At 42.3% G+C, this 27,756-nt stretch overlaps 1 protein-coding gene across 1 annotated transcript in view; it reads right to left on the reverse strand.

Annotated features, from left to right (window-relative positions):
- Positions 1-27,756, reverse strand: part of Large1 (LARGE xylosyl- and glucuronyltransferase 1) — a 449,296-nt gene that overhangs the window by 374,312 nt on the left and 47,228 nt on the right. Inside the window, exon 2 of the mRNA XM_090328589.1 lies at positions 5,937-6,023. Within this exon, the coding sequence (XP_090184715.1) occupies positions 5,937-6,001 (65 nt within the window). The 5' untranslated portion in view covers positions 6,002-6,023. The remainder of the gene's footprint in view (positions 1-5,936; positions 6,024-27,756) is intronic.

The following is a 27,756-nucleotide window of genomic DNA, read 5'->3' on the forward strand; positions in this document are numbered from 1 at the left end:
GGTTGAAGAGAAGGCATTCAGACCCCACTACGAGGTCACCCAGGGCACATACACAACAGTGGGTAAGCTGAAAGCCACGTTTTCATGGTGAAGTCATCTGAAATGATGGAATGGAAAACTCTAGCTCTCCTCTGAAGTTTAGTAGCAAAGGAAAAAGGAAGTAGGTTGAAGGGGGAGGGAAACTCTGGGAGAACCTTTAATATCAGTTCCTTTTATCTCAGGGATAGCCCCAAAATGATTATACCATCTAAAGTCACATTTCCTAAAGCATTCCCTAGGGAAGAACACTGACTAAAGAATGAAAGAACAAATGCATACATGAATGCAACAGTGCTCCAGGGACAGAAGAAAATGAAGCCTTTGCACCTGAAATCAATGCCACCTCCCTGCCTTCTTTCATTCACCACAGATTCCTGCCTACTCAAGGGCATCACTCAAGGCCCTCACACTTTCTGTTCCCTCTTCCTGGACTGCTCCTTCCCTCCTAAGTGGCTTGCTTCCTCCCTTCACTCAGTGCACATACTGCCTTCTCAAGGAGACTTTTTTTTCTCTTTAATTTTTGTTGTTTTGGCAGTACTGGAGATGGGTATACTCTACAAATGAGTAACTCTACCACTGAGCCACTCCCCCAGCCCATACAGAAATATTTACTAATATTTTCCTAAAATAGCAATGTCCTACCCATCACGCATGCCCTGCCAGCCTCTGCTACCTTGGACAGTTTGTCGACCTATTTTATTTTCCCGGGACACATCCTGGATATTAGAATATAAGGTACACTAGGGCAAATATTTGACTAAACCACTTCCCATGTCCCCTATTCCTATTAGAGGTTCTAGAACATAGTATGAAGTAAATGAAAGCACCACCTCATCTCCCTCTGAGTCCTCTGGGCTTGAGCAATCCCTTCCAGGCTTCTTGGAGGAAAGGCTGGACAGAGGTAGACCCAGTAAGACTGGAAAAGCTCCTCCCCTTCACACCTGTTCTGTAATCAGGGGAAAACTGATGACTAGCAGAAAAATCCAGCCACCATCTGGCTGTTCAAGGACCCCCTCCTGGGTGCAGACAGCATTGTCATTCAAGATAATGAAGATTAAAACCAAGAGAGATCCAGAGAGACAGGATCTCAGCAGGCAGCCTTGCTGGACTTAACCCATTAGAAGCCAAGTAGCTTCTGATCTTCCCTGTAAGGGAAAAAGCAGGCAAGGCTCCTGTTTGAGAGATTAAAGATGACTAGTCCAAGGAAAAGATGACATAGAGAAACTCCCAGCAAAAGTGCCCTGGCAAGGTAATTGTTACAAAGAGTGAGGGATTCTTTGGCTATTTCAGATGAAATGTACCATTTGCCCATCAGTCAACAGATAAGAGAATCAACTGTGCTCTCTCAGGTCATTTATTAAAGTAAAGTTATGTGTCCATACCAGGATATTCAAGCCCAGAACCCACAACCACTTCATCTTCAAGAGACACTACATCTCAACATTTACAGAAAGAGGTCATCCAGCCCCGTCCATTTCCATTAGAAAGTGCTGACCATGCTGAATGACAATATAAAACCAAGGAATTCTGGGAGGAGGAAAAAAAACAGCAAACAGCTGCTGAGGTAAAGGGAGCAGGCAAAAAAAAAAAAAACTGACATGAACTTGGAGATATAATTATATGGACACATAAATCTATGATGGGATATATTTCTATAGACAATGATATATTATAAAGATCGATATGTATCTATGACATACAAACTTTCAGCTTAATTTTCATCTTGTTCTGAAATTTATGTGCCAGTGATTGCATAGAGATTCCATTCTTAAATACATGTTTGTTAAACTTGACATTTGAAATATGATATAAAAAATTCAGCATCAATAAAATCTTTTAATAAAAAAAGAAAAAAAAACCTCTTCCTTGCAGCAGCCAGGTGTGGAAACTGTCAGGGACATGCCTCCTCTGAGAGGAGAAGGAAATGGTTCGAGCCAGACTCCAGGCCTGGCTTTGAACTCCAACTCTATCACAAATAGGCGGCATGGCCTTGAAGAATGTATATAACATTCCCATGCCTTGGTTTCCCCAAAGAAAAAGGGTCATGCATGGTACTAGCTACTCAGAAGACTGAGATCTGAAGATCACAGTCCAAAGGCAGCCCTGGCAGGAAAAGCTAACTCTTTTTTCCCATGTTGCTAGGATCTGATGCCCATCTAAGCTTTCTGGCACCCAGAGGAGAATCCAAAGGGGCCACCCAACAGAATCCTCTTCTGTCCAGATTTTACAGAAGTATTTTTAACTCTAACAAGAACTGCAGAAGATTATCTGTCTCTCTCCTCTTCTTGGCTTCATACCTTGTGGCCATCATGGTCAAGTCCACAAGAGCCCTTTCACCTGTAGGTATAGGCATACCCTAGAAGAAAAGCGGAAAGTACACTGTGGGGTTCTCCTAAAGCATTCACACATGCAAACACAGACACACAGACACAGACAGACAGACAGACAGACACACACACACACACACACACACACACCCCTAGACTTATGCCCTCAAAGAAGATAACATTCAAGTTGCTTGGCTGGAACACAAAGCTCCTCCCAGCCTGACCCAAGTGTAATCCCCAGGCCATCATTTCCTTTCCAAGTCCTGGTCTAACAGGTATAGAATAGTAGTCCCTTTCAGAAACCTCACCGGTTCCTTTCCCTCCCTGAGATCCCCACTGTCCATAGGCTATCAGGTCTTACTTTGATCTGTTTCCCACTCAGCTCTCTAGAATGAAATGTCTCCATTGGGGCCACCCCTTAGAGCCCTACTTGTGGATTTCCCTAACACTATGTTCTCCCTCCTGGAAGACTTTACACTCCTTAAAATTGAAATCTCAAGTCTCAGCCTCGCCCAAGGTGACCACAATTCGGGTGGCCTAGACACGGCAGCTCTGTGAGCTGTGGCTCTGTCTGCAATCACCACAAGGCACCTAGCCAGTGTGTCCTTCCACAGAGTGAAATTTTTTAAAAACCTCAGACAGCAAACCAAGCCAGAACCCACTAAGAGCTCTCACCTCTCAGGACCGAGATAATTCAGGAAGAGAATTAAAAGAGACTGGGGTGGGGGATGGGGTAAAGGTCAGAAATATGAACACAGAGTCCCAGAAAAACTCCAAGCCATACACAAAGTGAGATCAAGTAACCAAGAGTGCCTCCAGGCTTAGAGGCCAGTGACTCTGCTCAACTCTAAAACTCAACACAATGGAAATCATTTTGGACCATTTCTGAGGGCAATCCCAGGGGCAGAAAGGCCAGGAAAGCATAGCACAGTCTTTCTCTGAGCTTCCAGCTGCCAGCCACTAAGAGAATACCTTCCCTGGGAATCCAGTGGAATTTGGGAGGAAGAACAGAACTTTGAACTAAATCCAGGCTCTAGCCAAAGCTTGGTGAGCCTGGCAAAGCTGACTACTAATCAAGACTGAGGCCAACATGCAACAGTGGCTCAATAAGTGCTATTACTAGACTACAGCTGTGGAACTGACCGGATAGGAAAGTACTATAGCACATCTCAGCTGCCCTGTTTGTAGATGAGTAAAACACAAGCCTTTGTGAGTCAGTAAAGCCTGGAGCCCTGAGACCTTCCACTGGAAGTCACATTGCAGGTAAGCTCACTAAGGCCCCACCATAGCAGTGAGGAAGAGATGAGGGGAATATACACTTATCAAGGGGAGTATAACAGATCAACCTAGAGTGTGAATTGGCATTTGTTAACCTATAATTATATTACTTCCTCAATTAGATTTTAAACTGTCTTAATATGTCCTGAAAAATTTGCATAGGGCAATCACATCCCATGTTAGAAACTGAACTGTACTCCCCTAAAATTCATATGCTAACTGAGGGTGGTGGCTCATTCCTAGCTACTGGGAAGACAGCAGGGGGATCATAATCAAACATTTTCCTAAGCAAAATAATAAACTTGATTAATTTTCAACAATGAGGCGCTCTCTGAAAATAACAAAAGCAAAAACGGGGCTACAATTGTGGTTTAAGTGGCAAAGTGTTTGCAAAGAAAGTACAAGATCTTGAGTTTAAAACTCTGGTAATGGAAAAAAAGGAGGGAAGAAGGAAGGAAGGAAGGAAGGAAGGAAGGAAGGAAGGAAGGAAGGAAGGAAGGAAGGAAGGAAGGAAGGAAAAAATCTCCCTTTCAATACCGAAGAACGTAGCATATTCAAAGACAGGGTCTTCAGAGAAGTAACCAAAGTAACAGAGATCCCTGGGATGGGTTCTAATCCAGTCATACGGATATCTGAGCAGATGAGGACAGGGGCACACAAATAGATGAGTAAGAACTTGGGGAGAACATATCAGCTGATATTCAAGGTCAGAGGCTTCAAGAGAGACCAACCCTGTCTGCTGACACCTCGATTTTGGTTTTCTCACCTGTATAAATAATGACAAAATACACTGCTGTACTTAAATTCACCCAGTCTGTGATACCTTGTAATGGTAGACTAGCAAACTAACACACAGGTATGGCCGGCCTCCATGTACAACTGTTGTCATTTTGGGCCGCTGGGCCACTAAGTAGTAGAGCTAGACTCTGAAGGATAAAGACTGGTTCCTCACATCACTTCCTAACATCTGCCTGTACTTGCCAAGTATTAATTTTGTACCCATTATGTATAAAATAGTAGATGTGTATTCCATAGTGGCCAAAGGAGATACAGTCTCTCCCCTAGTGGACTTTTCAGACAAATGGTAAGAAAAAAAATCATCATCAAGGAAATGCAAAACATTTACCTTCAAAAACAACTGGTAGTTGGTGCCGGGAGTTTGGCCTAGTGGTAGAGTGCTTGTCTAGCATGCACAAAGACCCAGGTTCAATTCCTCTGTACCACATACATAGAAAAAAACTGGAAGTGGTGTTGTGGCTCAAGTGGTAGAGCTCTAGCCTGGAGAAAAGTCCAAGGACAGTGCTCAGGCCCTGAGTTCAAGCCCCACGACTGGCAAAACAAAACAAAACAAAAAAAACCTGGTGGGAGGAATACAAGCAATCTATTTTCCTCATTCTACTCTATAGCTTTTACAATAAGCATTTAAGTCAAAACACATTGTAAAAATGCAGGAATGCTAGGGAGAAAGCCTCTCTCATCCATGTCACTCTTCTCTACATGTACAGGATAACCAGGCAGAGAACATTAGAAACTTTGCCTCAGCTTCCCTGGTGTTACCTTATTTCATAACAAGGAACTGATAGAAATGCCACAATAAGCATTCCAGAGCAGGGTAATTTTTCCCTCCAAGGTTGGAAGCCAAAACTATTTACCATGCTCCGAGAAGTGGATTTCATTAGTCTTCGTCCAGAAGAGAACTCGCACATTGACAAGCACTGTCCACTAAGGAAAAATTCTCGCCAAACTGGATGGAGCTGATGTTTACTTTATAGTCATCACTTACACATGTATTATTATTATGTACTTATCAGGGTTTCACATTGGTATGGTGTTTTATTGCTAGGGATGGATTTGCTCAAGCTGTGGCATCGTTTGTCTTTTCATTTACTACTCTCCACATTAGGGTCTGTAATGGCAGGCAAGTCCCTGAAGACATACTATGATTTATTTTCAACCTCCTGGAAGTCAGGGAGCTTTCTCAGCAGGGACTAATCCCACAGATGCCTGCCAGAGGCTGTAGAGACTTCTCTGTAACATGCTCCTCTTCACAGAGCAGCACAATACAACTCATAGTCACATTCCTAATGTACCCATGCTTTCAGGATGAAACCAGAAATATATCAGCATTCCCCAGGCTCAAGGGATTGAGCTGCCCATGAGGTCGGTGAGAAATGACATTTGAGGGTTGGGCAATGTCTGTAAGCACTAAAAACATGGGGCCGCTAACCCATCCACTGTCTGACAGTGTGCTGGAGTAAAGAGCTACATTAGAAGCCAACATCTACAGCTCACCTGGCAAGAATCCTCTCCAAGCTTCCTTTCAGCATCCTTGAAGCAGGAAAAAGTACAGTACCCATGGCACATCGTTATAGAGGAGCCCTGAAATGAGAGCAAGTGTGTGAGCTCCTGACCCATACCTGACACAAAGAAGGTGATCAAGGTTAGGCTAATCTGTGAATGAAAAAATACTCATCACTTACTGATAAGAGATGAAGCCAGTGGGTAATAATATTGGGGTCTCCCTCCTTTTATCTACCCTGGCTCTCCCACAGTGTGATTTTGCATGCCACATACTATTATATATCAGTATGCATGCATGAACAAGTGTTTTGTTTTCTGAGGAAAGAGATCACACTAAGCAATTGCTCAAACTGATCCAAGACTAGAGATCCAAATGGTGTAACTTGTGTGGATCCCGCTCAGGCTGCTCCCTTTGGGACTGGTACAAAATAGCAAGGGATCCAACATGACAAAATGGGGACCACCATAATACCCACCATTCACCTTAATTTAATCCACATACAGTGTGAAGGTAAGACCCAGTGACATCGCTGTCACTGTGATCTGAACACACAGAAACAGATTCAGTCCTGATGATGTCAGAATAGTAACAGTTCAGGAGAGAGCCTGAACTTTGAATGCAGATAGGACAGGGACCACAGTGGAAAAGAGGAAGAGGAAGGGAAGGGGTTCTGGACTGGCTGACTAGGCATCTTCAAATGGGTATTACAATGGATGTGTGTTCAGTCTCTGCTCTCCTCACAACATGACTTTTCCCAACAACTTTTCTCTGTTGCCTGAACAAATCAAAACTATCAGTGATTCAGGACCATTACACTTACATCCTTCACTCTCCTGTCTTTGCACAGTTGGCTTTATTACTTCCTTTGGTGCTCCTCCCCAGGTAGGCCTTCCTTATAACCTTACCTCCTACATTGCTCTAGGTCATCAAACTATATTATTTCCTTCACAGAACTTATCTATTTCTAAAAAGATTTATGTTTTCATGATTAGCTTGGGAGCAGATCACTCATGCATGTGGCACTGGGCTTAGTACCCAGGACCAATATACAGGTACGGTTGGCTTTTTTCCTAACTTCTCTTGCTACAAAATATGATATCCAATAAGGGAACTCAATTTCCCATACACAAGAGCAACACTAGAATGCTTTTCTAAACAAATGAATTCCTCTCAATCCGCCTCTCATCCAGCTCTGAACAGCTGATTTTTCTCTGAATCTCTTGCCAACATCCTTAAAAATTGAAGCACCTCATCTCCATTATCACAGTAGGATTCAGGCTCTTATGTTTTCATCCTACAAAGGGGTAAAATGGCTACAGTGTTAGTTGTCCACACTCAAGTCAGTGAACATGGATTCCCAGGGTGGCCGCATTAACAGAGGCCATAAGCAGTCTCTGGAGAATACAGTCAATTCCAAAACTGTCATGTGTCAAAGGCACAAGGGTCTTTGTGATCCCTCTGTGTATATAAACTCAGTTACCCCCAAGTACACTGTGAATTCCTTAACCACTAACAATTGCCTATGTGCCCATGACACCTTCAAGGGCTAAACCTGAGACACGAGACCATATGGATTATGTAACATTTTAAAATGCCTGAGAACAGCAAGCAGAAGTAAAAGCATTTATAAACTAGAAATCCTTGTGAGAGTGAGAAGTGTGAATTCTGAAGAGCACCTGAGTCTACAGGGCCTACCCTGCCCCCCGTAACCCTCGGGAAAGAGCAGGTCAAGGTGAAAACATCACATCCAATAACCAGAGTATCCTTTGAATAAGAATTTAGAAGCTATGGTACCAATCAATGAGTCATTGCAGCACTACGGCCTTGTCTTCAATCCTGGGCTGGCAGAACATCTACTCCTCCCAGCTTTCTGGAAAAAATCTTACCTCTTCCCACAATATCTCTGGGGGAGATGGTTCAGCACATTAAACATTGGACCAAAGAGACAACAAAGGTTTTATGGTAAAGGTCAGAAAATAGATCTTCAAAGCTCTGCATGCCATACCATCTATGTTACAGCTACTGTGCCATACCAAATGGGAAAGCAACCACAGAAACCAGTAATAACAGGTGTGTGAATGTGAGGTAATAAAACTTCACTGAGGTTGGAGGCACAAAAGATGAATAAATATAACAGCAGTACTCACTAGATACTATGTTGAAAATGAACTAGATGACTTCTAAGTGGGTACATGAGGGGAAAACTAGGAGATAGCAAGGGAAGGGATGACACTGTCCAAAACAGAATGTACTCATTACAAGCCCTCTGTAAATCACCTTTTTAATAACTAAAAATTTCCTTAAAAACTTTATTAATGGATAGTAAAATTTAAATTCCATGTTATTTCCAAGTGCCAAAAAATAACAGCCTTGGAATTTTGTTTTTCTGAATCATTTAAAAATATAAAAGCTACTATGATGTCTCTCATCTACTTTGCTGTCCCTTGGGTATCTCATATTGTTACAGTATCTCACTTTGTTATCTGATATATTGAATTTATTTGTATTTGGTTATTTGAAATTTGATAGGGAAGGGGGGAAAACGAAGACGGGTGAGGGAGGTGGGGGGAGGGTAATGGGTACCAAGACATGTGAAAGGGTATCAATGTACGTGAATTAATGCACTTTCTATCTGGCAAATATCATGTAACCCTTTTATTAATTACAATAAAAAATTAAAAAAAAAAAAGAAGTTCTGTCGCCAGAGGAACCCTACTGCATTGCTGATGGGAATGTAAACTAGTGTAGCTACTCTGAAAGGCAAAAAAATAAATAAATAAATAAAAAATAAAATAAAAAAAATATATAAAAGCTACCATTCTCACCCTAGAGATGATCATTGAAAGTAAATTTCCTGGAAGTGAAGTGGCTCTGTGGATCAAAGTGGTAGAGCAATAATAGCCTTGCACAAAAGAGCTCAGAGGTAGTGCCCAGGCCCTGGGTTGAAGCATCACAACTGTCCAAAAAATAAAACAAAAACACATTTCTTTCCTCATAAACTTTCTTGTCACTTTTAGTTACAAGAAAAAAAAAGTCAAATCCATTCTTACCTCAGGGTCTATCTATTAAAGGACACTGAGCCATATTTTGCATACACAAGTTCCTCGTTCTCACCTATCCCTCTTTATCACAGGTTGAGAATGTGAACGCTCTCTAGACCTTCCAGGCTGGGATGATGGCTGCTGGAATCTCTTCTACTTTGCCTTCAGTGACTCATCAAACAAAAAAATCTCAAAATATGCTTTGTAAAGTTTTTCCTTTGGCTCTAACACCAACACCAACGGCAATTCTTACCTGCATTCTAGAACAAGCCACTCCACCAGGGAGGAGTTGTAGCTGCCACAAGCTCTTCAGTAGCTCTTCATGGTTTTTATGTTAGAGGAGGAAAAAAAAAAAAAGGAATATCCTACTACTCCCAAGAGTGAGAACTACAGGACAAGCAGAGGAAGGAAACAGAGTTTTTGGAAAAATAAATAGTACCTTTATCTAAAAAGCAACTTCAGAAATAGCTCTGTCCATAGATGTACTAAGAAGACCAGAAATACATTAGGAACGGGAAAGGATGTCAAGTGTGTTGGAGAATACTTGGGAGAGAAGGAGAAAAGCACTCGGATGCCTAAGTTGCACATATGAACAAAAGTGCACATGCATGTTCATGTCACAGAATGTAAACAGACAATATGTCTATTCTACCACAACTAGAACAGACCCCCCCATACAACAACAACAAAAACAAAAGAACAGAAATGATGAGAATAAGATTCAGTAGCCTAGAGAATTGAAATCTCAATGCTAGAGGGGTCAATTGATTCTTTAATAAAATTCTTAATTTCCCTAGAGCTAGACTGGCTGCTTTAAAGTAACATTTTCATGAATGGAAGGAAAAATAAGAAAAGTGATTACTGAGAACCCGTCAGGTATGCGGCACTTTCACATCCATTTCCTGTAGCACACTATGGAGAACCGCAGTCCTCATTTACCCAGTTGAGCTCACCCAGCTCACCAAACAGGGGGCCCTTGGTGTGTAAAGTCAGATGTTCATTGAGTAAGATAAGATTCTGCTCATGTCATCTACTTGTAGGTATGAAAGTATTACAAAGTGATCCATACACCAGGTCATTACAAAAAGCAGTTCTAATAAAGAGTATCAGAAATGACACAAAGCATAAAAAAACCAAGACATGGGAACACACACCCACACTGACTATGTTGGGAATTCTATAGCACTTTATACTTATATTTCAAGTTATCTGAGATAATAGCATTGCCAAATTGGCAGTCAAATCCACCAATTCAGACATCCCAAACATTAAAATCTAGGAAAATTAAAAGAATTCATACATAAGAAAGCATCAAAGAATGGGCACTGGTGCCTCACACTTATAATTCTAGCTACTCAGTAGGATGAGATTTAGGGTTGAGGTTTGAAAACCAACCAGTGAGAAAAGTCCATGAAACTTTTATCTCAAATTAACCACAGAAACATTGGAAATAGAGCTGTGGTTCAAATAGTAGAGTGCAAGTTTTGAGTAAAAAGGCTTAGGGACAACACCCAGACCTTGAGTTCAAGCCCCAAAACAAGAAGAGAAGGAAGGAAGGAAGGAAGGAAGGTAGGAAGGGAGGGAGAAAGGGAGGGAGAGAGGGAAGCAGGGAGGGAGGGAGGGGGTAAAGGGGGGAGGAGGGAGGAAGGACAGGACAGCCAGCAAAAATGATCCTAGAAAAAATTTATTAGAAACTACAAACCTACTACAGTTTTCCTTCCTGTCTTTACAAACTTATTCCTATATTCATGTCAAGCTATTTTTGAATATCAGCTCATTTCAGCAAAATAGCAAGTGATAGGATATATTTTAAGCTTTCCCATTAGCTTTCATCTATGAAAATAATGTTGAGCTCTCCCTAACAAGTAGAATCAAAATTTGTACTTAAAGATTCTTGCACTTTTTATCTTGCAATATCAAATATTTTACCACTGCTAATACGTCTTTGGGTATTTCTCTTCCTTCATTCCTACAATAGCCCTAAGGAAAGTATTATTTACCCTTCATTCACCCCCATCTTGTTTTTAATTCTTTTTGGAATGGGCATAAATAGCTTCCAAGAATTTGCAAGGGAGGCGTAGGCCCCTGAATTCAAGCCTCAGGATTAGAAAAGAAAAAAAAAAAAAAAGGAAAAACAAAAATTTGGGCCTGGAGCATGGTTAGAGTGCTTGCCTAGGATGCACGAAGGCCTGGGTTCAATTCCTCAGTACCACATACACAGAAAAACCTGAAAGTGGTAGAGCACTAGCCTTGAGAAAGCCCAAGGACAGTGCTCAGGCCCTGAGTTAAATCCCCAGGACTGGGAGGATAGGGGGGGAAGAATTTGCAAGGGAACTTCCTAACTGAAATGACAGAAAACCAAACACAAACTAATCTACAAAAATGTAATACCAGTATGGATGGATGACCTGCTCTCTCTCATCTCAGCTCTGCTCTGATTTACTTCATTATCACTTGCAAACTTCAGAACTATGGAAAAGAACAATCAAACCTCTCAACCATCAATCCTGAGAAAGTCTCTTCACATCTAAACTGTCCTGACTAGGTCATGTACCAATCTTGGGCCAACCACTATGAAGGCAAAACCTGAGTCCACCCTAAAGCCCATACAATATCATCTTCATCAAAGTCCATGAGCTAAAGGGTCTCCCAAAGAAAGTTTGAGCAGCATGAATAAATACTGAGAATACCAAAATGCCCCACCCAGTACGGGCTGCATGATTTGCCCAAAGTCACACAGACACTAACAGAAAAAGCCAGGATTCAAACATATCCTCAGAGACTAAGTGTAAACATACACACACACACACACACACACACACACACACACACACACACACACACACACACACACACACACCCTCCTACAAACTGAAACTCTCCCAGGCAAAATAAAACCTAAAAATATTGCACAGCCTGTAGTGCTCCAAAGAAAGCCATGTTCCTTTTAACAAAAACTAAACAAGGTTTTCCATTATCAAAATCAAAGTCCCTTTATGGTTTTAAATGGTTTCTCACCTTCTGGAAAGTGAGAACATTGTATTTCAAGTAGAAAGGGAAAGCTTGGTGACCTATTTTTGTCACTACAATAATGTAAAGTGCTGAATTCTATTTATTAAGAATCTTGAGTGCACGTTACTGTGCTGGCTATTTGCAACTCTAAAATGACACCCATTATTCAGTGAGAGATTAGAATCTCAAGCACCAAGGCATTTTTAATAAAAAATAAAATTAAAAATAGATTTGCCGTTACCTTTTTAATGAAACTAGTCTCTCTGCTGGCTTAGAGGGGGAAAAAAATGGCATATTTCTTACAATTTTTATATATTGACCTGAACACTACTTTAAAGGGGAAAAAAAAAAGACACAAGCGCTCATCTCTGGAACAAGTCCATCTCTCTCCTCTATCCACACATACCATCCACAAGCTCTCTACTGTGGGCCTAGACAGATAGAGTTCATTTATCTACCCACCCAATAAAATCAACCTTCTAAAATTTTGCACACAGGGGACCACAGAAAACCAGGTTGGCCTGACAGACATGTATCAAATATAGAGATAATTCAGCCTGGCACCTTCCAATCCAATTCTGGGCCAGGATGCGTGATCCATACCTGTGCTCTCCAATATAACAGCCACTAGCCACGAGTGGCCCCTGAGATGAGGGAACTAGGTTTTTTTAAAAAATTTCAATTCATGAAATAGCTACAGCTGATGGTACTGAATGGAAGACTGCTCAGATATCGCCCTTGAGTTTCTCCAGCATGTATAACCTTTTATTCATTCCCTTTCCTATCCCAACACAAAATGTCACCAACAATCCTCCAAATACATATGAGTATGCCTCTGAGACCTTTCCACACATGCTGGCCACTTTGAACCTCGACAGCCATACTCCTGGCCTGCCTGGCAGATCGTTTTCATCCTCAGAACTTTGTCAGGTTTCACCGTTTCTGTAAAGCCTTCCATAATTCCTTCTCTACTGTCCTTCCTTACAGGACGATCAACTCCTTCCCCACATTTGAGCAGTATTCATGGTTCTTCAGTGAGCCTCAAGCCTGTCCCTTCCACAGGAGAGTGTGGTGGCAGAATGGCCTATCTGCAGACAGTTATCTAGAATTAAATTCTGTCTTGGACACCCACTACTATCTCTGTGATCTCATGCAAGGCACATGATCTCTTGAAGCCGCTGTGGCCCATCTATAAAATAGGGTTATTAATGCCAACTCTCCTTACTGGTTGTGTCAAGAACTGAAGAAACAATCAAGCAGAGCCAAAGTTGTAGCTGCATTATCTGGCAAGGCTGCTCTCTAATAAAGTAAAGTTGACTATTTACGTGTGATTTTCCTTATATTATGTACCTCTGAGTACAGACTAGATATCTTTGCCACCCTTATAACCTACTGTCATGACATATAGCTGGCACTCATTAAAGATTAACATTATTAAAGATGTCTCTGGTGTACAGATGCCACCATGAACTCCACTCTTCATAATCCTAACATTTCTGCTGTAAAGGTTGAGCTGAGAAATTCAAGAGAGCCTTCAAGAACAGAGAACAATATGGGATGAGGACTGAGGCTACATGATGATTAAGACTTCTGTGAGGCTTACTCAAACTCCCACAGTACCCCACAACCTTCCTCATACCAACCAGATCTCTAGCAAAATGTTATTGATTATAATCCCACAGGCATGGGTGCACTAAAATTTAAGGTCTAACATTAGTTTCTAAGACGGTATGGACTGTTCACCCTCATACCTATGTACCTTTTCCCTTCTTCTCCCAGGTGGCTCTCTGGATTTGGAAGAGAATCTCTCCCAGCTTATCAGAACATTGCTGGAACTTCACTATGCTCTATAGTTGTCCCTGGTCCTGAATAATGGGCTCTCTGGTTTAGGCCCTCCTCGGCTTTTTGGTTTCATTGGAGGCAAATAAAAATGAGACGTAGGTAATACAAGCATTAAAAACAATTAAGTGTTCAAAATACAGGCATCCCAGTATAGACAGAATCCCGAAGAGATTGTTCGCTTTCCAGATTCAATGTCTTCCTCCTGCAGGAAGTTATCTAGCACAAGTGCTCAGCCAGGAATTTGGTAAAAGAGTAAGGTGAGAGGTAGCAGCATACAGCACAGGCACCTCTGGTATTTAACATGGAACTCCACCCTATGTGTTGCCTATACTTGTATAACTGGATCTAGAATCCTGGTGAGATTCAAGTTCCATCAAGAGACACATAACATCTGGTTGCATTTTTTTGTGATGCTGAGCAGCCATCGACTGGCTGCCATGTTCTTTACCAAAGTATAAAAATGAAACTATATGTTTAACAGTGTGAGACTACTTTTTAAAAAAGTCCCATGACACACATTACACGTGGACAATAATGAATATAGTTTCAGTTCTAACAATTGTCCCAAGTAGTGTATGAAAGATAAGTAGTTATTGACTAACATTGGCCAGTATTATTTAAATCCAGCCAGCTTCTGAGTAGCAATGGTACAACAAACTAATCTACACAAGGACCCACCAGAGAATATAGTACATAATAGGATCAAGTGGCCTAAAAATTCCCAATCCTCTTCCTGTTCATTATAAACTAGGAATAGTAAATCAATTCATTTTAGAAAAAAAGACACAGTGTCTAGAAACTCAGCATGATTACTTTTGTCCAGTTTAACTCACTCATTCATAAAGTTTTCCTCTTCCTTCCCTATGGCTTAAGAATAAGCCACAGCCCATGACTGATAATCGAACCAGTCATTCCCACCCCCAACTAATGCTAACTAGCAGTTTCAAAATGACAGACTGTTTCAATGCAGCCAGAGGATTAAATCCCTCAGAATAATCAATGTCACTGTTTTGCTCCTTCACTAGGAGCTTACCATGCGAAAAGTTGTGACTCCCTATAGACAATTCATAGTTCTGTGAAAGAAGCCAGAGCACGAGCAATCAACAGGACATTGGGCAGCATCGATCTTGTTTTGCTAAGTTGTTCTACAGGCTCTTTTATCAGAAGGAAGGATGCTCTGAGGTGCTTGGCTACTCTAAAAGCACAGACTGTAAGCAAATAGGTGCTTATCAGGGAAATACTTGAAAGTCTCCCACCAATGAGTGCATCTTTACTAACTTTACATCTCAAATCAATCACATATAAGGGTGAAAACAGGACAGTTTTTAAAGTGGTTTTTAAGCCATGATCACAGGGCTAGTGAGGCAGCAAGAAAGAAAAGACAGCAGCTCCACTCTTGGCCACTTGGCCACACCTGCCACTGAGTGACTCAAATCAAAGTGGTTTCCTCCAGCACTGATGAAAAGTGGCAAAAGTTCCATCACAAATGGTCCTCACTAAAGAAGGGCAGGGAGCTATCCTTCAATAGCACTGACACAAAGCTATAACACATACTTTAGATACTACAAGTCTGCAAAACACCCCAAATCCTGACAGCTCCCCAAAAGGGATGCCTGCCCTCTAGCTGAAGGTCCCTCATTTTAAATAAACTAATATGCAGTTAATTAGTCAAGGTACATACCTTCACTCTTTCCTAGAGGGACACAGAGGCAGAAGAACCTGGACCCAGGTTCTTGGTCCTCCTTAATTATCATGCTTCTGGTGGTCTCTAAAATGACCAATACCTCCTAGGAGTTCTCTAAGTGAGTGGCAAATATAGCTTACCACACCACTCTATCACCATCACTCACTCTCTTTCTAACTGCTCACATGCTCCCTCATCCACATACTCAACCAATATGCAACCGCTGGGAATAGTCCTAGTCCACTTACTCTGTTGGCTCTATTACTGCTGAGCATAGAAAGACCAACAGGTTATGTTCTCTATGTCCTTTCTCCATCTCTGGAATAGGAGCCACGACATGCCTCAGTCTCACCCCTGGGAAAAAGCTTTGTCTTCCTGTGTCACTCAGGATGGGATGCTGCTGCCACATAAACCTGTCCTCCAAAACTTGAGGTCCAGCAGACACACACAGACTGATCTCAAGGAACATCCCAGTTACATGGGTGGACTGAACAAACACACGTCATTTCTGCATGAACAGTACCCACCTCTGGACACTCCACTAACTTTACCCAGGAAAAGTTAGGACCCGTGAGAGCCAAGCTCTCTCTCCACATGCGAACATCAACCCACACTAGGACAGGAACCAAGAGAGGGAGGGGGAGACACTGATAAAAAACAGCACTTGCTGATGGCTCCTATGGATGAAGCACCAGACAGAGAATTTCAAACACTCTTCTTTAGCTCCCATTACTCTGAAAATACGATTGCTATCCTGATTTTCCTAATGAGCATACACATGGAAAAAGATGAAAAGCCAAGTCCAGAGTAACATGTCTGGTAAAGAGTAGAGGAAAGATGACAGCCCTGGCAATCTAACTGTGGAAGCTGAAGCTGTTCTTCCCAGCTTTTTAGTCACAGGAAACTAAGAAACCAGCACATCCCATCAGCAGAACCATCAAGGTCACTCTGTCGATTGAGGGTCAGGACAGAAAGGTCCCTAGCCTTGACAGCATGGCCCTCAAGCAATGGCTTTACCTTACCTTTGGTGACAGATGGCAGCCACTGGCAAGGAGACTATCTGCAAGGAAACTGGATAGCAGGATATTTAAGACTTCAGCACATGAAGGCAAAAACCTAGTTTAAATCTCAGCTGCCAGACCTACTGGTTGTGATGATGGGGAAGTACTTTAAACTCTCTGTACCTCAATTTCCTTGATAAATTTATTGCAAGTGCAGCTGGTGGTATTATTATCATCACTATTATTATTATTTATCATGATCTGAAATTCTACTGAAGGAAATTATCTCCTCTTTGCCAAAGGTAGACATCACAGGCTTATTTGGAAGAATAATGTGGCTAACATGTTCTTCCATTTAAATCCCTAAACAACTAAGCCTGTGTCTAGGTGTGGGGGGGAGGGAGGGAGTGGATCAGGATAGGTGGTACATGGAAGCAACTGGGTCCTGGACCCCTCAGCAAATTCTCTCCACATTTAAAACAAAGCCTTAGCTTCTACAACACAGGACTATTCAAACATCATACTCACATCAGTTAACTACTATGTGAGATAATGAGGAGAGGCTGACCACCGTTTCTTGCAAATTAAGAATATACTATTTGGAGTTAAGGAGTTCACATACTGTGAACCCCAATAAGACCTCTTGACTCTCAACCTGTGCTCTTCTCAAGATACCTACGGTCTTAAGTCTTCTCTTCTGTGACACTCCTATTTCTCATGCTTCCTCTGTTCCCAATCTTCCATACCTGGGGAAAAAAGTAGGCACCAGGTTTTGCTTTCTCATCCCCTACCACACCTCATGGTTTATACCCAAAGTAAGACATAGCTCTTTACATTAGAGTTCATGCCAAATATTTTAAAACATCCATTTGAAACTTCCTAAGTAACAATGTTAGTTCACTGAAGTTTTATGATTAAGAATCTGAACTTGCAAGATACAAATACATAAGGCTGATTCTGGCTGTGCCACTTTTTTAGCTGTGTGAAGCTAAAGAGTTATTTACCTTCTGTCTTCATTCTTCATGTGTTTAAAGAAACAACAACACTTACATGATAGGACCATAGTAGGCATTAATAAAGCATAGGCACGGAACACAGGTTCTTTACCAGTATTATTAGTCATTCTCATTGAAATTTCCTGGCTAAAAAAACTAAAGCCAAAGTCTCAAGTATCCTAGGGTCAACTGCAAGCATGCAGTACAGACTAAGGGAACCTAAGACCACATCTCCTATTTAGTACAATTCAGGAATAACATAATGTAAAAACTGTAAGAAACCCTGATGAATCATCTGGTCAACTTCCTTATTTTGCAGATCAAAAAACTTGGGCCCAGCAGCTAGTAGTAGTAACCCAGTTGTTTCTATAGTAATGTTCATTAACAAGCTCTGTCACTATGAAACAATGCTCCAGGCTCCAGCTAGAGACTACATTTTTACTGAAACTAAACTTAGTTCATTGGCTCACTCCAGTAAGGGTGTGGGAGACAGTATGCCGTGGGGATTCTCGGGTATACTGTCTTCAATCTTGCCTGTGCTCACAATGGTTCAGGCAAGGGTTCAGTCAAGGATATAAAGTTTTGTTCTGGTGTTATCATGAAGCAAGAGTTCCATGTATCTCAATAATTTTTAGCAACAGTGCTACTTTGGTAGTACTACAGCTGGAATATACTATAGTCATTCAGGAGAGCAGAGAAAAGGGAAAGTTTGGTCATTATTTGTGTGTGCATTGTGCATGTGCAGTATTTTCCTATTACCTGGGCTTGGTGTTTTAGAGCGGTCTTGTTTTGGTCTATTCTACCACCAACACAAAATGACTGTCATACGTCAAACACTAAAGAACAAACAAAAACACTAATTCCTTTTCCCTCACATGCTAAGTTGGATAGAACTTAGTGCCAAGAACATAGCCACAAAAACAGGGACTTGATTTCTTCAGAATTTTCTTTGGGCTGGTCACTAAGTATTCACTGAATAGAGGTACAAGAAGAATCAAGCCTTTCCTTCTGCTCTGTGCCCCACACCTAACATCTTCCCATCCAGTAGTGTATAGGAAGAAACCAGTGTAAAGGTAAAACTTCACAGTTAACAGTTAAGTTCTCCTCAGATAGACAGGCAGACAGCTAAATGCCTAGACCTTCCTGGCCTGGACACCATTTTCATATGCTAAATGAGAAAATCAAGTTGCCTTTTGAGAATTACGAAGTCTCCTAAGACACTCTAGAATTGACTTACAAAACTCAATATCCAAAAAGTAAAACAAAACCAGTTACACATCCAAGTAGCTAACCTATCACAAAGTCAGAGCTGACAATGCATTTTTTCATGTATCATAATGGGAAATTAAAAAAAAAATACCACAATGTAAAAGGAAATGACCTTGCCCTAAGCATAGAAGACAAAGCCACCAAGGAGTGGTCAGGAAGCATTGATAAATACAAAATAAATACTAAAGTAAGTGTGACTATTAATTACTTTAGCAGTTGACTGCAAAATATAAATAAATGAATAAATAAATAAATAAATAAGGTAATCTTGTCATCAGAGTATTGGTTTCTTAGTGTGGAGCACTTTTTATAGCTCCCAGGCTGACCTTTCCATATGTGCTCACATCAGCCCTTTCTTACTTTTTAAAAAATCTAAAGTAAATTCCCTGTGCGCTAATCAAGCTACCTCTCTCACTTGAAGGATAACCTTCACAAAAAAAATAGGCCACTTGATAAATTCAGGAAAGCAACAATAAAATATAATGGAAAAGACAGTCTAATCATCCAAACTAATTACAAAGGAAAAGTGAATCACTCCCTCCCCCCCTCCCTGCCCCGACCCTTGATGTCTCTGAGGCATGTGCGGGTATGTGTGGAACGATTCTTAAATGTGCTAGAGACACATTTATGTAAATATAATGTGCCAACTACACGTTGAGAACCTAAAGAAAGTGACACAGATGTACCAAGTCCAATCAAGTAAAGATCTGCCCTCTGCTGACCATGATATTCCAGAAGCTTCAAGTAGCAGGATCATCCAGCCATGGAGGCTCAGGGGGCTTTACAAAGAAGGTGGTATTAAAGAGCTGGCCATGGGAAGATGGATAGGACAAGACTATGAGAAACCCAAACCACTTCCAGAACTATCTGCTGCTTGTTCCCAGTCCAACACCAAAAGAATCAGACAAATGACTAGGGCCAGAGAGCCTACTGTCCCTCACCAAGACTGCATACAAAGTTCACCTTCAAGCCCTGTTTTCCAAGTGCCTGTGCCAAGCTCCAGCCACAGAATGAGTCTGAATCACAGAGGCAGGCTTGGTCAAGGGCCTTTGGGGAAGTCTCTGTGATGATGAATTTGTAGTGTCAATTTGAGCAAACTGAAGGATGCCTGAGAATCTGAACACATATTAATTCTGAGGCTCTCCAAGAAGGTGTTTACAAGGAAGGCTGATGTGAGTGGGTGACCTGGGGGGAGGGACCTGTCTACAGTATGAGTGATACCATCCAAGACCATGGAAGGAGCAGGAAACTCCTCTGGCTGTTCCTTCTGGAATAGGTCACATTCTCTCCTCCTGCTGCCACTGGATATGAGGTTTCAGGTTCTTTATCTCTGGACTCTGGGATTTATACCGGCAATCCTAGGACAGGCTTCCAGGACAGGATGCTACACCATCAGCCTCCAGGGTGCTAAGGCTTCCAAGCCCGTGGACTGAGTTGGGTACCTATGCCTTCACTAGATGCCCAGTGTCATGGAACTCTTCAGCCTCTGTGCTCCTCTACAGATACACATGATATTAGTTACGTTTCTGTGGAGAACCCTGCCTACAGCAACCACCCAGGGTACTCTGATATGTGGTTTCTCTTAAGAACCAGAATGTACATCATTATCTCATCTCTCAAAGTGGGGCAAGAGAGGAAGTTCCTTCCTCATTCCGTCATTCAATGAATATTTGTGGAGCACTGACCTCCAGAGACTGTAATAAATAAAACAAAAATACATGGCCTCATTACACATTTTTGCTCTCTTGAGTTCTCATTGTAACTAACACCATAAGGTATTACTGTCATTCCTGCCCCGGGCCTTCCCTGCCCTCTTTTTGAGAAGAGCAATCTGCAGTATAAAAGGCTAAGTCAACAGAAATAGTACATGACAGAGTCAAAACTGAACCTCAGCATCCTAAGAAGCAGCTGCTGCCTCTGCCTCTGCCTCTGCCTCTGCCTAGCATGTGGGCATTATTCTCTGAGGCCCCACAGGAGACTAGCAGAAGGAATAGCCTCTGCCCTTAGGTTCAAACCAGAAAGAGAGCAGGTAATCAACAAGAATGTTCCAAGTGGAACCAGAATGTTCCAAGTGCAGAGTCCAACTGCAGTGCCAAATCCTGGCTATAGCAGAAACAGCTCTCATGTGGCCATGCTTCTCTGGAAACATTCTCTACCCTAGAGAGCCACATGTCCTTCCATGGAAGAAACCAGAATGGTTTCTGGTGGAAGGAGCTGGCAACCAGATCCAAAAAGTCACCTCAAGGCCTCAGCCAAGCTTAAAGAAGAGGCTGAAGGGAGGCAAGGCAGTCTCCTGAGCTTCAAGTAATGGTTACTGGAGACATCTGCTAAATGTGAGCAAAGAGAACAGGAATCAGAGAGAACTCCCACTGCAGCTTTAAACTGAACCTATTTCCTGATTCTTGTGAGGAATTTGCCACCCTCTATAGTTAGAGGACCAGAGCAGAATCCTAACCTTCAAGGAGGATGACCTGAAGTACATCCACTTTTTCTCTATTTAGCACAACTTCACACCAGCCAACAATGGTGACTGACAAAGGCTTCAGTGCGCATTCCATAAAACTGCTCTGAAAATGCTTCATACCTTCCTGCGAGGAGATGGGTGTGTTTTACATTGACTGATTTCTCAGAATTTGGTTGTTTGCTTGTGGTGCAAGGGATTTTAACCTAGGGCTTCACAAAGTCCTAAGCAAGAGCTTGTGAGCTACCTCCCCAGACCTGAATCTGCTTGAAAAACAGACGAGGTCCCTTCAAGACTCTCAGATGAAACCTTCTATGATTATCTTTGTGTATTCTTTCCATCCCACAATTTTTGTTTTGCTAAGAGCAGGCAGAAAAGCTAAAGTAATGTCTCAAAGTCAGGTTCACAGGGCAAAAAGAAAAAGAAAAAAAGAAAAGAAAGTATTGAGGCCTCTAGGAGCTGCTCAAATTGGTAATGTGTCACCTTTATTTCAAGCTAGCAGTCAAAAGAAGCACAATTCACAGGGGCAGGAAAAAATACATTATGAGTGTGTGTGTGTGTGTGTGTGTGTGTGTGTGTGTGTGTGTCTGTAATGGAGACTGAACTCAGGGTCTCACATTCTTATTTTGTTTTTCCACTCAGGACAGGTGTTCTATTATCCCTTGAGCCACATCTCTACTTCCAGCTTTTTGCTGGTTAATTGGAGATATGAGTCTCTGCATTTGTCTATCCGGGATAACTTTAAACCATGATCCTCAGATGTCAAACTCCTGAGATTATATATATGAGCTATCGGTGCCTAATTATTATGAGCTTTTGATATCTAAATAGTGAAAAGAGCCCTAAACCCTAGAATTCAAAAGATATGAGCAATAAATATGTACAACGGACATGCAACTATAAGTAACAATGCAGTCAGGAACATGAAAAGCCAGACTGAACATTTAACTGCACTGAGTTTCCTAATGGAGCCGCTAAAGCAATATTTAAATCTTTCTTATCAATAGTTATGCCAAGGGGTAAGTGTCAACAATTAGCAATTAATGCTCATTCTGACAAACATAACATTTTAAATAGAAAATGGTCAATCAGGTCAAACAGAAACTCAGGTAAATCACAAAACAGATTTTACCTTTGTCAACATGAGCCACTTTGCTGTATAAAGGCCAAGCTACTTACCTGCCAGGCCCAACTAGCCTTGAGGAAAATCCAAAGCCACACAGGAGGGGAACCCTCAAGAGCCCTAAGGGACGAAACCTTAGAAATTCAAACATGTGTGGTATTAATAATACCGGGTTACTGTATCTGCTAATTGGAGAATGGCACATCAGAAGGGTCACAGTGTTTTGTTATTGGTTTTGGTTGGCTAGTTGGTAGTTGGGGTGTGTGTGTGTGTTGGGGAGGAGGATCCTAGAACTAGTACTGGGGCCTGACACTCACTGCCAGAATACTGTTCCTTAGCTTTTTTGATCAAGGCTTGCACTCTACTATTTTAGCCACACCTTCAGTTCCAGATTTTTAGTAATTAATTGGACAGAAAGAGTTTCATGGACTTTCCTGCTTTGGCTGACTTCAAATCTCAAGCATCACACTCAGTCTTCTGAGTGAAGAGAGCTACAAGCATGAGCCAGCTTTAAAATATAGAGGAGTATAATAAGAATGAAGGGAGGAATGGGGAAGAATGCAGGCAAGAATTCATTGTATATATTACAAAAAAAGGGATGGGTCAAAAGGTGGATGAAGACATTGAAGTGGTACAGATCAAGATGTATTGTAAACATACTACTTGGTTAAATGACAAAAAAAAAAAAGTCAATACATAACCTAGAATGAAGATAAGTGAGGGAAAGGGTGGGTTGAGAGGGGTGACTGAGAAAGAAGTACTGTTGATTAAGATGTACTACATTCATTGTACAACTATTTAAAGATAATAAAAAGTATTTTTTAAAAAGACCAGAGTTAACAACAAAGTATAAATTCATCAAATTCATCAGGTAAAGGCCATACATATTGAAGAAGTAATGGGAACCATAAGATACAAAATAAAGGCCTTCTCCTCACACTGTGGCCCCCGGAGATACAGAGTTCCTGCAAGGCTTCAGGGACAGGAGCTATCTGAGCAGCACTAGGTTTAAACTACGTGGCTCACAGGCTCAAATCCATGTAGGGATTACTAAGAGTCATGTTCTTCTCTGACAACAGTGAAAGCAAATCCACACTTCTAAGGTACTGGAGCCTCCAGGTCTGGGGTACAGAAGGCTGCCCAAGTCTTCATTCTACAGGCAACCATACAACCCCAAAGCAGAGGGGGAGATGCCCAGCTCATAGTGAGACAGAGCCAGGAGTCCCTTCCCCCATGGCAGTATACAGATTGGCTGCTCTGGGATACCCTTAAAGGCCCATGTGTCACAGGTGTGGTCCTCAGCTGGGTGCTGTTAATAAACAATAGTGGAAGTCTTAAAATGAACAGCCTAGAGGCAGGGAGTTAGGTCACAAGGGCAGAGGAGTGCCCTTGAAGGAGATATTGAGATCCCAGCCCTTTCCTGTCTCTTTTCCTTCCAGCTGCCATGAAGAACTTTGTTCCACTATGCACTGCCACCACGTAGTGATGAACCACCACAGAACAAAAAGCAACTGAACAGAGATCGCAGCCTCTGCACCAGTGAGCAACAAGGACATAATAATCCCTTCCTCACTGCAAGTTCATTATCTCAGATATCTTGTTAGTCATGGAAAGCTAATACACATGGACATTCCATGTTCTTTGTGCTACAACTCCCCAGTAGGAATGGGGGGAAGAGAGCTTGGGAGGAGTTCTGGTAAAGACAATGTATGTGATCTAAACACATTAGATGTTCACAGAAATGTTGTTTTTGCTATCCTCATCTGCAAAGTAAAGCAGGGGTCCAGAGTAGTGAACCACCAGCAGGAATGGGCCTAGCAGGGATCTCATGAGTCACACCCTCCTGATCAACCCTGATTTCTCTAGCCTGCTGCAAGAGCATGTTGTGGGAAAAATACCTGACCTTTCTGGTACGCTGTGTCCTAAGCTATGAGGTGGGTAGCCGAGTCATCTGTCGGCAAAGGGGATATTCTTAGGATACATAAGAAGTGTCTGGCATGCATTCACAAGCAAAATTCACACTTCACCAGGGCTAAACAACACGAAGTTTCCTCTCTCTTGGGTTGGACCACTGACCCTAGTAGCTCCCAACACCTGTAATGCTTCACCTGTGAGCAAGACAATGGATCATGGGCCCTCTGAGTGTCCGCAGCCAAGACTCGGCTGCAGACCTGCTCTATTGACTCAGAGGGCATGGCCTAAACACGTGCACCCATAGGCTTTGGTAAGGACCTCAGTTCTGGATGTTCTTTCCAACAGCCTTCATTGTAAAAGGCAAGGCAAGGCTCTGCGCTATCTGAATCTGACAGCACAGAGGGAAAACAGTATCACACTGGCAGCTGTGACCTCAGATACCTTCCCTGTCTCCTACCCCTCCTTTCATATTCCTCTCTCCCACCTACACAGGGACGAAAAGGTCAGAAAGCACAACTAAGAAAGCTTAGTATTCTCATTCCAGCCCTACAGTCGCAGGAAACTGCCATGTGCAGAGATAACAGCCAACTGATTTCTCCCTCTGTTACCTTGGCGGCCAAGTGCAGCCAAGGCCTGGGGTAAGAATGTCAACCTTTGCTATCACCTTCTCTGCAAAAGGGAGAGAGCCCTGCAACCATGCTAGCTCTTCCCCTGCTCCAGATCTACACTTGCCCACTCACACAAGACATACAGGCACATATGAGTACGCATGCAGACACACACACATACATAGTAACCTACAATTTACAACAACTACAAGAAATCAGTAACAGAGAAGGGCAGCATATGGCCACAGAACAACTCAAATCTGGATTTGACTCCCAGCTGTGGAACCTCATTCTCTCACCTTATAATGGATATACCTACATGCCCATTCTCTCAATAGTACTGCAAGGACTGGTGACTGATAGATCCAGCTACCTCTCTGCCTTGGGTTTAATGTCACTTCTTGGTCTGATCCCCATCACCTTGTCACAGCCCCCAACTCTTCTTTTTTTCAGGGTGTGGAAGATGTCAGTCGTAGGGCTTGGACTCTGGGCCTAGGCACTGTCCCTAAGCTCTTCAGCTCAAGCCTAGTGCTCTACAAGTTTGAGCCACAGTACCACTTCCAGTTTCCTGGTGGTTAATTAGAGATAGGAGACTCATGGACTTTCATGCCAACACTGGCTTTGTACCACAATCCTCAGATCTCAGCCTCCCGAGTAGCTAGGATTACAGGACTGAGCCACTGGCACCCAGCTTCAATCCCTAACTCTTATACCAGCTAATAAGCACATTAGCTTCTCACCATCATTCAGCCAAAATTAGAGGGCCCCACCTAATTGGAGTGAGGAAGGGAATGTAACCTTCCCATGTCCCCAGAAGACATTTGAGAGAGACCCAGCCCCTGCTCTGTCCTCTAGAATTCCCAAAGAAGTTGAGGAAACCAGACAACACACAAGTGGGAGGCCCCAGCAGGAGTTTCATGGGATCCTGTGAGGCCTCTCCTTACTATGCCTGGAAGCTTGGTGGAATGCACATATCAGGGAAGGCTTCTGTGGGGAGGCCTCTTAAAGGTATCTGAAGCACCACGGAAATTGTCCCAAGGAAGGGATGGAGGGTTTCAGCAATCCTGAAGCAGCTGCCCCAGGTGTTCCTGGTTTTTCTTAAACAGCACAGCAAACCCAAGGTTTACTCCTCCCTTTTTCCAGAGCTCAGGTTTGGCCCCTCCTTGACTATATCACAGGTCCTCCTAACATAGTGACTAGAACACAGCCACCAGGACCACAGGAGATAAAACAGTGTGCCAACTACACCTGATCCCAAGCATGGCCATCGGGAGACAGGAACCAGATGGGCCTGGATCCAAATCCTAGCTCTGTTACAGCTCTTTAGGATCATATGATGGATTTCTGGGCTTCTTGTCACAAAACAGAAGCTCTTTATATAGGGGCTGTTTTTTCATTAATAACTCTATTAATGCAGAAGGGGAGGTTCAGTAAAAATTACCAGATGTCAAACAGAAAAACAATATCTATTAGTATCTATTAGAAGTCCCATGCACTGTGTGCTTACCATGTGTCAGTGTTCACTGAATAATCTCCTTTAATCCTTATTAGACTTACAAGATACCGAGATATAAGAACATGTAGTATGCGTGAATCTATTTGTACATGTACATACATGTCTATGCACACACACACACACACACACACACACACACACACACTAACACTTATGGTTTGCTTGTCTGTTTTGTTAAGTATGGAAGCAGGGCCTTTCACATACCTTGCAAATGATCTAGCACTGAACTACAGCCTCAGCCTTCCTTTTGGGGTTGTGGTTTTTCATTTTATGATTTTTTTTTTTTTAAACAGGGAATCACTATGTGGCCCAAACTAACCTTGAACTCAATCTTCCTGCTTCCATCTCTGGAGTGCTGGGATGAGAGGTCTGAATCATCATCACACCTAGATATTATTATCCTGTTTTACAGAAGGCAAAATTGAGGCACCGAAATCAACCAAGTTTCCCCAGGTCATAAGAATGTGTTCTAGAAAGTAGAAACCCTATATCTCTAGTTTCAGCAGGAATTCATTGTGCCAGCTCTGCGCATGGCACTGTGACAAATAGGAACATGGAGCTGGAAGATGAAGGTTGAAGCCCCACCAGCTGTGACCTTGGGCATGTGTCAGCTTCCCTAGCTTCTAGAGTGGAGGTCAATACACCTTCACTGGATAACTGAGACAACTAACATCTATCACAGAATAAGCTTCCCTGCATGGTGATATTTTTCTTTCCCTACCCTGCCTCATAATATTGTCTGGGGAAAGTACCTATGATAATATTCCCGTTCCTAGAAATTTTTCTGGGTATAGGTAATGATTAGGAATAAAAGGTTGGTGAGAGTGCTTTTATTTGCAAAAGGTTAAAAATCATGGCTGTTGAACCTGAAGACGGCCAAAGCAACCTGGGACACTGAGGCTCACCTTTGCAGCTTTGCTGGAAGACAAAGTAAACACACAGCATCTGCACATGTCAATCGGCTAGACCTCGATTGAGGTGGAAGGGTATCAGAAAACGTGAGTTTCCACGAGCACTGCTGCTTCTCTTTCTTCTCTTCCTGCCTAGCAATGGCCTAAGATGGGCTCCATTCTTAGAAACTCCATGGAAAGAGTCAGTAAGAGGAAACCTGGGATGGAGGGAAGGTCAATGATGACCATTCAGACCCGTAGCAGGTAGAAGGGGCTCCCAGTGATACTGATAGTCCTGGAATCCCTACCAGTGCCTACAATGAAGCCTGGATGCAGGGAGCATATGGACTGTAGTAAAGGTACAATGAAGTATAATTAAACACCTAAACACAATACAGCTAAAAAGTGAATACCTGATAAAGACAAGAGGGAAAGTCAGGAAACAAGTATTGTC

The sequence above is a fragment of the Megascapheus bottae genome, chromosome 2, assembly GCF_031878675.1.
Source record: "Megascapheus bottae isolate mThoBot1 chromosome 2, mThoBot2.hap1, whole genome shotgun sequence".
NCBI lineage: Eukaryota > Metazoa > Chordata > Mammalia > Rodentia > Geomyidae > Megascapheus > Megascapheus bottae.